The 12,850-nt window shown below is 36.9% G+C and overlaps 1 protein-coding gene across 1 annotated transcript in view; it reads right to left on the bottom strand.

The window, feature by feature from the left end:
* Nucleotides 1-5,445, bottom strand: part of LOC107712251 (DNA repair protein REV1-like) — a gene marked incomplete at its 3' end in the record, with an annotated part of 11,544 nt that extends 6,099 nt beyond the window's left edge. The window contains exons 1-5 of the mRNA XM_016517434.1: nt 5,129-5,445; nt 2,821-2,887; nt 1,532-1,664; nt 770-938; nt 419-691 (exon numbers count right to left, since the gene is read on the bottom strand). Of these exons, the coding sequence (XP_016372920.1) occupies nt 419-691; nt 770-938; nt 1,532-1,664; nt 2,821-2,877 (632 nt within the window). The remainder of the gene's footprint in view (nt 1-418; nt 692-769; nt 939-1,531; nt 1,665-2,820; nt 2,888-5,128) is intronic.
* Between the last annotated feature and the right edge of the window lie 7,405 nt (nt 5,446-12,850).

Genomic DNA, 12,850 nt, shown 5'->3' with positions numbered 1-12,850 from the left:
TATATATATATATATATATATATACACACAAAAAAAACTAAATTAATTTAGGATTCACAACATTAACATAATATACTGTGTGGATGGATGGATATTCATTTTTAGATTTCCTAAAGATTACATTTAACAGTGTTATTAAATTGGTGTTTTTGAAGACTGTTACATCACAGCAAACATAACCTAAATGTAAAAATTGTGGAAATCAAAATGTGCAGTAAAATATCCAATATCAGCCAATGTACAACCAAAAATGGATGATATGATCAAGTTAAAATTTTAAAAACAAATAAAATTAATTTGTTGTGTTACAAATCATAACTCGGATCTTAAAGCAGTAGAATGTTTTCTTTCTTTTAAACACATGCAGCATTTGACACTCACGTGTGCCAATGGATCCCTGTTAATAAAGCATACTCACAATCGGACGTCTAGCTGATGATTGCTTCGCTCAGTGAAGTTAGCTTTGTGGTTAGCGTGAGTGGATTTGAGAACTTCTTTAGAGAGGGTTTGAGTGTGGCTGGGCTGAGGCTTGATGCTGTCTGACTCGGGGTGGTTTAGACTTGGTTTGGATGGTTCATGGCTGAATGATGGATCCTGCTTTCCTCGTGCACAAACACTGGTAAAGTTCAAGCCTTTTTGCTTCGTATAGAGCTGATACTGGACGTACGAAAGTTGACGGCCTGCTTTTATACTGCACAAAAGCAAATTTTTACATTTTTAATTTATAGTGCTCCTATAGCCTGCAAAGTGTACACAAACACACACACACCTGTCTGTGATCCACTCTGGCCGCACTACTTTCTCTCCCTTGAGCTCTTGTATTTTTCTGTTGGGCAGGTTGGTGGCAATGATATGTGTGGTTTTGGAGCGAGTGTAATAGAGATGGAACTGTCCACCATGCAGCATCATCAGCCTGCGCAGCTCATCTGCACTGGGATCTAAACACAAATAAACACAAAACAAGATAGCGCAGCACTCATTCTCCTGACACGTTCAGCCATGGTGCTCAGATGGGAAACACAGGCTCGAGTCCAGCCAGCAACATTTCCTCAGAATCATTCAACTTCATTTTTCCAATTAATTTAGCATATTCTTGTATATAAAAATATATAAACAATAATACTGTTATTGATTATGAGTACAAACAGTGTCGCGTTCCAAACGTTGTTTAAGCGACATACACCGGTAAAATTCATATCATAACAAAAATAAACACCGGTATTCGGTATGAACCGGTATACCGCCCAGCACGAATTATTAATATTAATTAATGAAAAGGGTAATTAATAAAATAACAATAATAATGATAATAATATCTCTATAAAAACATGTAATATTAATTTTCTTATTGAATGTTAGTATTAACATTAATAATTATTAAAAAAACAAATAATAAAAATAATTGTTAATGATAATAATAATGATGATGATGATGCTCAAATGATCTCAATTCAGGAAGAAAGTTTGTTTTCCTGTTCACATTTGTTATCAGAGCACAAGTGGGTGGTGAGGATGCTGGGAGAGATCTGACCTGTGTATCCATTGACGTAGATAGCCACACCGCTGAAGATACAGGTGGACGTTCCATCTTTCTGCTTCTCTCTCGGGGCGTCCTTCTGAAACTGCTCCTCAAGCTTAGAGATTTTTGCAGCCATGTAACCGCCCTAAAAAAATTCAACAAACAAAACTGTGATGTTAATTTGATTTAAAATCCCAATAAAAAAAATCCCATTCACATCAACACAACCTCATAAGATCAAGTAATAAGGCAAAACACAAAGCACACACTGACCAAGCACACTTATAGCATAAAAAACTATTCTAACCCCTGTAAAAATGAACAGACTGCAATATAGATATGCGCACAAAGAAAAACGTGCAGCGTCTGGCTGACAAGCGTTTGATTACGCCTCAGACATTCAATGAGACTGGAGGTGCAAGTCTGCCCTGCTGGCACGGCGACTCTCTGTCTCCATGGCAACGGATGGAACGCTGGGATTCAGGAGTTGAGACTGAACCAATAAACAGACACACACACACACAAAAATACTCCACAATACTCACTCGCTCCACCTGTACTGACAGGAAATTCCCTTGAACCTAATTAATATAACCTGAGATATGAAAACACACAAGGCCCGAAGGCAACGACTGTGCTGTGTTTAATTAAACTAAAAAAATTCTGCACAAAACAATTGTCATCCTGTACATGCACTGGCAAGATTCGCTTTCACATGAGATCCAGGGTCTGTTATTACGTCTGCAAATTACTACATTATTAACTGAAAATCAACAAATTATACAAACTCCACCCTTTCGGTTCCCAAATTTGGTGGCAACACATTATGATTGTCATATTATAGGGAAATATCGTGAAATGAAGACAGAAGCTCTTGGAGTTGTTTATACTAGTGTGGTTCTGCTAATGCCTGAGGAACACGAGGACATTGAAGTCTATCAAATCTCTCGCCGTGCTCGGACTGTGGCGGCAGAGTAGAGGTGCTGGTCACTAGTGAGGAAAATTGAGATTACTCACTGGTGTAATACAAATGAAAACCTGTCTAGACTTCAGCAGTAACACACACCAGCTCTCACATGAAGGGGAATGTTTGACTGGTAGAGAGGCAGTCAATGGTTATGAGGGAATTTAAGGACAACTTAAAATAATAGCAAAAATAATCATTTACAGTGTTTACAGGGGCAGCCTGGAAAAATAACACAGCACGTCAGAGGACGACTCAACTGTGAATAAAACAGCTGCTGAGCCTTCCTGTTTTCAATAATAAACACATTTCATAATAAAGAACAACAGACTCTTACCCGTCCACCCCACCCATCATCTTCACTGGCTTTCTTTCTCCATCCATCTCGACTCATACTGAGGGACCTGAAAGACAACAATTTAATGGAATGAGTCAAAAACTAAAAGCGTGAGTGACAGAAAATGAACAAAATATGCACATCTTTTCTCTTCCTCACTTACATGCATTTACAGACTCAAAGAAAGGGAGAGAGCTACTGTACATACAAGTGCTACTGCTTTAATTAGCAGGCAGATGAGTGACTCCTTTAATAAAGAAAATGAAATGCATCTGAAATGCTGAATTCTAAGCGGAGAACAAGTCTAATCAACTTTATTTGTATAATGCTTTTCACAATACACATTGTTTCAAAGCAGCCTTACAAAAAATCATGACGTTAAATGTTTATAATATCTTAATATCGTCATCCTTTACAGTTGCACGTAGCAGATTAGAGCCAGGTGATAATATAGTTCACATTTTTCAATGATATAAACAATCAAGCAGCAGAATTTAGCAAAGTGAAGTCAGAGTGAAGCACAATCCTCTAAATTCCACCTCATATTACCTAACATTATACTAAAAGAAATTGAACGCATCCGGCAGACACTTATCCAAATCGACTTACACTGCATTCAAGACTTTGCACTGCAACTTTGAAAAAAAGAGGTCAAAGGTGAGTGGAAAGCACGTGATCAACATTTTATTTTCTCTTACTACATACCTTATAATAGCACAGGTCGTCTGTACAACCTGTTCCAGTCATTTACTTTTATTCTTGACTAATTAATACATAAGACCTCTCAATTCACTCTCTCCATTTTTGCCTCTGTGGTACAGATAAGCCCAAACAATGCATCCCCAAAAGTAAAAGGGAAGTCATTCTCATCTCTGTAGCATGTGAGGAGCAGAGCAAGGCAGAACAAACATTATTAGGGAAGAACCCCGTTTCCTCCCTCCTTCATACAAAAATCACATACACAATCTCATTCTCCACAGGAAGCTGTATTGAGCGCATCTTCATGCATATGGTGCAAAAACAACGCTTCTAATCAGCCTTGTCTAAAATACACACCTCCTCTCCACTCAAAAAAACAAAAACAAAGTGTCCATCTCAGTCTTTCTTGCTTGGTTTCTTCATTCAACACAAACACACAGTGTTACAAGAGTTTTAAACACTAGGCTGGCTCTACATGAGCAGCTAGGCTAACTTTATCATAAGCCTGGTCACTTCAGATATTTGGAGTAGCACAGTCGCAGTGTTACAAAGTAAATCTTTTCATTAAAAGGGGTAGTGATGAATGACACTGACATACCAGTGTTATTTATTGACACATGTTGGATTATTTCTCTTTATGTTACATATTTAATAGTCATGTTGTGATATATGATACATTTTAACCGGCTACTAGGTATACTGGACTGAATTGAACTATGGCAGCTCAGGGAATCAGAAAACATCTGATTATTTTACCCTATATTACACTAAAAATATGCAACAGATACCTACTTCATTAGGCCAGTTAGGACAGTTGACTGTTTTATGTCAATAAAAACAACAGTCCAAAAAAATCATAATCATAAAAAAAATATTACTTTTACAGCTGAAAAAAAGCACCTTAAATCAGCCTTTTTGTGGTCTCATAACCTGTCCAACCTTGTATTCAAATGGTTTAGCCAGCTGGTCTCACTGCTTGACTAACTGAAAAGTGTTTAAAACTCCTCTAAAACCAGCAACCAAGAACGGCAAACTGGTTTAAGTCGTTTTTAACCAGGGATGATTGAGGGAGGCTTTGAAACAAATGGACAGTTGGCAAATGGACAGATCCACGTTTACTGAACTGTTAACAAGCAACAAAATCGTATATATCAGAAATAAAAATAAAAGACAGTTACAAAGCCATACGTGATAGCTTCCTAATACGAATTATACTGAATATTGGGTTTACTTAGCTTTAGTTTAACACATCGGCCATCACATGGGATATGCCTGACCATGTGAATGACCACTGGACTGTCTCAGCTAGAAGAAAATACTGTGCTGCAAATTTGGGAAACCGAAATTCGATATAGACGATAAGTTAGTGGGTCAGTTGTTGATAGAGACAGTGATCAGACACAGAGGAGACTAACAAGGCAAGTAACATGTCGTGCATAATAAACTGGATTCCCATCAACCTTTTGAACAATGTTGCAGAAGTGCAACACAGCAGCACACATCAGATCGAGCAGTTCAATACAGAACAACACAACTGTAGCGTCACTTTGCGTGTGATGCGCGGTTTCTTTTTAAAACGAAACCTCTGAAAACTGAAATTGTTTCTCACCAATTATCCCCCTTCTTTACAGATGTATTTTGTTCAAACCAAAGCGCCTTTGTTTCCGCTCTTGGGTTGCGTCCACCCCTTTTGCGTCAGATTTGAAATATTACTAACAGAGACTTGGTGCATGCTGGGCTCTGTCCATATCAACATGCTCCAGCGACTGCACGATTCACCCCTTTTACCATTCACTCGTATCTCTATTGCTAGCCGCTTGCTCACTGTCGCCTCTGCCAGATTTTCTGCTTGTTTTCCGCGTAAGTCCCTCCTCCTCCTCCCCTCGGCCGGGGTCACACAGTGACAGGCGCTAGCCCTGTCTGTATCTCGCAGCACCCTCAAGCGGTCTGTTAGTCTCTCTACACTTGACGCAGCGCGCAGTTTAGCTTTGAATTTTAATCACGTTGTATGACGTCGCCCCGAAATGTTCCAATGACGACGCTTGGCTCGTGTATATTAATTAGGTCGTGACGTTGTCGCCGGGTAACGTTCCAATGGCAAGGCCTGTCTTATGAATATTAATAAGTGAGCCTTAGTAAGATTCAGGATTCATGAATTCGCATCGGACAGTGTTGAATTTAGCATTTCATTGTGATCGAGATCAATGACAATCTTACATGGAGGATGTGAGGTAGTCGTTTTTACACCCCAAAGATCCACTTTTGTTGAGGTTTATCTGAATCTGAAAACGGTCTATGCTAGTCTGGCACATAATGCTCTCGTGTCCCCAGGTAACCTGTGGAGCTCAGACACAGAGATTGCCTTATGAAACGTCTATTTATAGCTCTATTTATTCTAGTCTTTATGGCAGAATATATTACAAAATACGTTACTTTACCATGTTTTGTCGCCAATTATTCATTTAGTGGGGGGGGGGGGTTCGTTTAAAAGACGTTTTATAGCCGTCCAAACACATGCCTGACGTCTAAGCTAAAACAAAACTGAATTTGGGCTGTCAGAGAAAATTTAATAGACGCCTAACCATAGCCCAAGAATAGAGTAGTCATCAAAAAGACAGCTTATGAATGACTACATTCAGTGCATCCATTCACAGCGCTTCACTTTTTCCCAATTTTATGTTCAGCCTTATTCCAAAATTGATTAAATTAATTATTTCCCTCAAAATTCTACAAACAATACCTCATAATGACAACGTGAAAGAAATTTGTTTGAAATCTTTGCAAATTTATTTTAAAGACGGGAAATAAATCACATGTACATAAGTATTCACATCCTTTGCCATGACACTCAAAATTGAGCTCAGGTGAATCCTGTTTCCACTGATCATCCTTGAGATGTTTCTACAACTTGACTGGAGTCCACCTGCAGGTGGTAAATTCAGTTGATTGGACATGATTTGGAAAGGCACACACCTGTCTATATAAGGTCCCACAGTTAACAGGGAATGTCAGAGCACAAGCCATGAAGTCCAAGGAATTGTCTGTAGACCTCAGAGACAGGATTGTATTGAGGCACAGATCTTGGGAAGGGTACAGAAAAATTTCTGCTGCATTGAAGGTTCTCAGAAGCATGTAGTCTCTGTTACTCTTAGTGGATGAAGTTTGAAACAACAAGGACTCTTCCTAGAGCTGCCAAACGGAGCAATTGATGGAGAAGGGCTTTGGTTAGACTGGTGACCAAGAATCTGATGGTCACTGTAGTTGAGCTCAATGATCATATGTGGAAATAGGAGAAACCTAAGGACAAACATCACTGCAACACTCCACTGATCCGGTCTTTATGGCGGTGTGGCCAAACTCAATCCTCCCCTCCGTGAAGACACATGGAAACACGCGTGGAATTTGCAAAAAAGCACCTAAAGAACCCTCAGATTGTGAGAAACCAGATTCTCTGGTCTGATGAACCTCCATTCCAAGCATCATGTTTGAAGGAAACCGGCACTGCTCATCACCTTCACAATACCATCCCAACAGTAAAGTGTGGCAGCAGCCTCATGCTGAGGGGCTGTTTTTCAGCGGCAGGGACTCGTCAGAGTAGAAAAACTCAACACAGCAAAATAGAGAATCGAGAATCGCCTTAATGAAAACCCAGTCCAGAGCATTCAGAACCTCAGACTGGGCAGAAGGTTCATCTTCCAACAGGACAACAACCCTAAACACACAGCCAAGATAACAAAGGAGTGGCTACGGGACAACTGTGAATGTCCTTGAGACTTGAAGCCGATTGAACATCTCTATAGAGAGCTCTGAAAATGGCTGTGCACCAATGCTCCCCATCCAACCTGATGGAGCTTGAGAGGTCCTGCAAAGAAGAATGGGAGAAACTGCCCAAAAATAGGTGTGCCAAGCTTGTAGCATCATAATCAAAAAGACTTGAGGCTGTAATTGGTGCCAAAGGTGCTTCAGCAAGGTATTGAGCAAAGGCTGTGAGTACAAGTATACATTAAAAAAAATAATAATAAATTTTATAAAAAAAACAAGCTACTTTCGCTTTGTCATTATGGGGTATTGTTTGTAGAATTGAGGAAAAAAATTTATTTAATCCATTTTGGATGTAACATAAAATGTGGAAAAAGTGAAGCGCTGTGAATACTTTCCAGATGCACTGTATACACATCTAATAAGGAGTGTGAAGTAACGAATTACAAATACTCACGTTACAGTCTCATGAGTTCTTTTAAATAGGCTACTCTTTTACTCAAGTAGTTTTTTGGACAAGTACTTTTACTCTACTCACACTACATTTTTTGGAAGGTAATGGTACTTTTACTTGAGTATATTTTTTCAGTACTCTTTACACCACTGCATCTAATCGACAACAAAATAATGGCTAAAAGATTCTTTTTTTTAACTCAAATATAACCGGTTCTCATGAATGGCAATCCATCCAAACAAATATCCAAACTAAGATAAAGCTTTTAAGAAAAAGAATGTTTGCAACAACTGAGACAACTTAAGATAATACAAAATGATAAAAACAACTTAATTCTCACCAATTCGCCTATAAGACTAATAGGTCGGTTGATGATGCTGTGGCTCTGTGTTTCCATTCAATTTCGCAACACCTTGAAGCCCCTAATACTTATGTCAGAGTCCTTTTTGTGGACTATAAATCGGCATTTAATACAATTATTCCAGTTAAACTTTTTGATAAGTTAAAGCAATTGGGGATTCAACACTCCCTTGCTTTTTGGATTTTGGATTTTTTGCAGAACAGAACACAAGTAGTTAAAATTAATAATATACTTTCAAGTCTCAAAACAATTCGTGTGAGGGCCCCACAAGGATGTGTGCTGTAACCATTATTGTACTCTGTATACACTAATGATTGTGTTTCACATTGTAAATCAGTGCAAATTTTTAAGTTTGCAGATGATACTACATTGATTGGTTTAATAACGATTCGGAAGGGAGGTTTCTACACTGTTCGAATGGAGTTGTACTCATAATTTGAAGGTGAATGTCCTAAAAACAAAGGAAATGGTGTTTGATTTCAGACGGAAGACAAATGCTGTTTTGCCATTGACTATTAATGGTCAGGACATTGAAAATGTTCAATGTTTTAAGTTTCTCGGGACTACTATCTCTGCAACGCTAAAGTGGGACGACAACCTAAGAGGCATTATTAAAAAATATTTTTTCTTAAGACAGCTTAAAAAGTTTGGCGTATGTAAAGTTGGTATGTTAAATTTTTATAGAGCTGTCATTGAAAGCGTGCTGACTTTCTCACTTATAGTGTGGTTTGGCAGCTCAGCAGAGAAGTCAGATTAGTAACATAACTCTAAGGTTGCTTCAAAAATTATTGGTTGTGATCTTCCCACTATTGATGAGATCTATGTTTCACTTTTGCAGAAAAAAGGTTTAACAATCCTGAAAGATCCCTTACATCCAGCCAGACACCTCTTTACGCCTCTTCCTTCAGGCAGACGCCTTAGAGCAATTAAAACTAAGTCTACACGTTTTTTGAACAGCACTTATTGTAGGATTGTTCATGCTCTTAATTCCTCTGGTGTCTATGCATCTGTATTTCACTCCTTATAATTGATAGGACATAGATAGTCGTGTATGTATTTATATATTGTATGTATTTTAATGTTTGTTATTATTGTTGATGAGCTCACCAAGCAAAATTCCAAACAACTAGGGTGTTTGGCAATAAATAAATAAATAAAGGTAATAAAAATATAAAGAGTGGCAATTTTTTTTTTTAATAACTTCGATTTCAAAATAAAATGTAATACAAATTCAGAGCATTAACATTAAAACATTATGGATAAATGACAAAGTAAAATAAAACGGGATTAACCCTTTTGTTGGCTTACTTATTTCAACAAACTACCAACAGTGAACTTTAAGAAAATAATTAATTGTTGTTGTTTTTTTTATGTTTAAAATGCTTCCCAATTGCATTCCTCAAATCCAATTTTGTCGCTGGGAAGTTGGTCATCATGGCATCTGCCAAATAAGAAAAAACTTTCATGAGAAAAGCATTTTTGTCCATTTTTTTAACTTTTTGATTACACTGTTGATTGGATGCACACTAGGACTGGGCAATATAGAGTTTAAGACATATCAATATATTTTCCAAAGCAATATAGATTGAGACTATATCATATAGCCTGAGTCACATTAAAATAAATTTATTCAACCAGTTATTTAAAAAAAAAAACAAGATATAGGCCTATATTGTGTATTGTTACGTGTATACTGTTACGACCCTCCTTTGGTTGTTAAGCGTCTAGGGACTGAGAAGGGGAACATTGGACCAGTTCTGACCATTACCAGCTTCACACTCGGTGTGTGAATGAAAGTAACTAATAAGACTGGAGACTAAATCAAGCGAACTTGTTTTATTATTGAAGACCGTGACAGTTATTTACACAAGACAAAAAGAGAATAGGTATGTATATAAAAAATTAAGGAAATAATTATTTACAAAAGAATCCTAGACACACCGGCAGCTTTACAATGCTGGAATGCTTTACATGATGGTAGTTGAACAAATTCAGAGTTACAGGATTCGTTTCGAACTACTCCAATCTGGCTTTGTTGGTACCATGATGCTGATCACAACTTTCTTTGTCAACTCGGGCTTTGATCCTGAGTTTGTGGATTGTGTGGAGTTTATGTGTGACATCAGTGGCGAACAGGCAATCACATGCCTTGCATCAGAGCAAGTGTGATTCACTTCTCGCGAGAGAGCAGCGAAATTCAAAACTCTTATGCTAAAGGTTAAGAGATTGAAGAATATGAGGAATTTACACGCATTTACACTGAAGAAAGTACTTGTCCATGAAAGAGGACAAATAAAAGAAATGAAACTTGTGAAGATAATATATAGCGATAGAGACTCGGAAATGTAAGGTCATGTAATAATTTTTAAAGCATTATCTATTGATTCTACAGCATATTTATATTACATATGATCTGTATATATTATTGTTCATTTACAATAAATCCTTTATAATAATTGTTAAACTAAAATTGCTTGTGTGTAATGGATTAATAATAATATAAATCATATAATATTTATATAAATCATTTAAAATAATTCTAAGTAATTATCATTAAAGCCAGAATTTATTTTTTTAACTAAATAGTGACCTTTAATTTGGAGGAAGAGAAACTGGGGGAGTGACTTTTTTTCGTCAGACATGCGTCACTTTGCTCACATCAGTTTGAGATCTCTTACCCAGAACATAACCTGCCCAGGGGCCTGTACCATGAAGCCGGATTAGCTGGCTAGCCAGGTAAGTTTCAGATTAGTTTGCACCAATCCTGGGTTTTAGGTACCATGAAAGTGACTAGGCTTTTAGCAGCGTTCATTGCCACAGTAACTTACACTCCACAGCTAACCTGCTCCAGGGTTCACTCTTTTGTGAACTGACTGATAGTGTTTATAAATTATGGTCACTTAGGTAAACAATTACATGAAAGCCCATTTCTGCCTCATTAAAAAAAAATGGCTTTGGTAAATCTTAACTATAGAATAAATAAGATAATTTTGAAATAAGTAGAAATTATGAGATATTAATAATTAAATTAAATTATGATTACTAATTACTTCTTAAAATTACTAATTACAATTATGACATTAAAATTAATTTAGACTTTTATGTAACTGACTTTTTATTTCATAATTTCTACTTTTAATGTCATAACTATGATTTACCATGACATGATTTTTGTGGCAGAAATGGCCCATATACAATAATATTTTAATTGTTTATAAATTATGCCCAATAATCAAATTTCAACTGAAGCTAGAGCTATCGAAATTTGTGTAAACCAGGCTTTTCTAAATTATTTTATGACATTTTTCCACTATCAAACTGTAATGTCTTGCTCCATGTTTCTCGGCTGCTATACCAGTGCTTCCCAACCCTAGTCCTGCCGTACCCCAGCACTGCACATGTTTATGTTTCTTTTAGCTGTCTCACCCATTTCTCGACTAAGGAGATGATGTGCAGCCCATTGAGGGTACTCCAGGATCAGAATTGGGATCCACTGTGCTGTACTATGGGTTAGTAATCAATGGGTAGTCACATCACTTCATCATCTCTTTAAACACAGTTTGTCGTCATTGTACATTTGTCACATTTTCCTCTTAGATGCTGAATCTAAACAAATATTGAGATAATGTGAACGTTTCTGGAACTGTACAGCTCACATGAATGTTTAATGAGGTAAGTTTATGATTGGTTGTCTGTTGCTAAACATCTCTGGCACATCTTCATTCCTTTGTCACTGCAGTTCAGAGTTAACCTCACACAAGCAGTGCTAGCCCTGTTCTGAACCATATCTTTCATAACCCAGGGTTAAAGGTGCTGCCAACTAACAGTTGCTTTACCAAGGGCCAAAAGTCTTTTCAACCCAGGGTTTAAGATGTTAAACCAGAATTAAGTGTAGGCTGAAAAGCCTTATAGTGCCATTACTTTGTCATCCAGTTATTTTGTGCATTTAGTTTCAAGTTGTTTAATGAAGAAACTCTCACTTTATTATGTTTTCAAGGTATATGATTTAAGCTCACCTAAATGAATATAGGCTTTATATTCTGTATTGGTCTTGTTTGTATTATGACCATAAGCAAACATGAACTTTCCCTGGGTTATCTATACTCAACAAGTCAACTTTTAAAATCTTTTTGTCATATTTGACAGCAGTTACCAATGAAAACTGGGAGAGCTCATAACTGAAACAATTATTATTATTATTATTATTATTTTTAACTTAAATCTGGTGTTCCAGTTATCAGCTAAAGTACAATATTAAAATAGAGGTGATGCAGACAGATTTCCAATAGATGGCAGTATTGTTCTATAACTGACTTCTTATGCGGGCAATATTGTACATTCCTCAATAGAAAGCGAGTGATGTGATTAAGATCAGAGGTCCTCCACTTTTTATTTATATTTTTACTTAACAAAATATATGCAGTATATGTGTGAAAGCAACAAAATATAAACAAATAAAAATAAAGAATTGATAAACAGAATATTTTAATTTATAATACATTAAAATACAAATCCCAACATCCCAAGATAATTGTGGTCTATTTGTCATTTGTGTTTTACAAAGCGTTTTATAGATTTTAATTAAAAATTAATAGCGATTAGAACGAAGCAGGGGTGTTTCTAGTCTTTCATCAGTACTGGGGCACAAGTCCTCCCCCCTACTCTTTACTCATATGGATATAAATTGTCTTTACCTACAGCAAAGAGTTGTTCACAACTTGCATGCACAATAAAGTGCTGCTTTATCACTGACAAAT

The sequence above is a fragment of the Sinocyclocheilus rhinocerous genome, unplaced genomic scaffold (assembly GCF_001515625.1).
Source record: "Sinocyclocheilus rhinocerous isolate Xijiao unplaced genomic scaffold, SAMN03320098_v1.1 scaffold2583, whole genome shotgun sequence".
NCBI classification, from domain to species: Eukaryota; Metazoa; Chordata; class Actinopteri; order Cypriniformes; family Cyprinidae; genus Sinocyclocheilus; species Sinocyclocheilus rhinocerous.
Note: the sequence above shows the minus strand (reverse complement) of the source record. Positions and strands in the feature narration are given on the sequence as shown.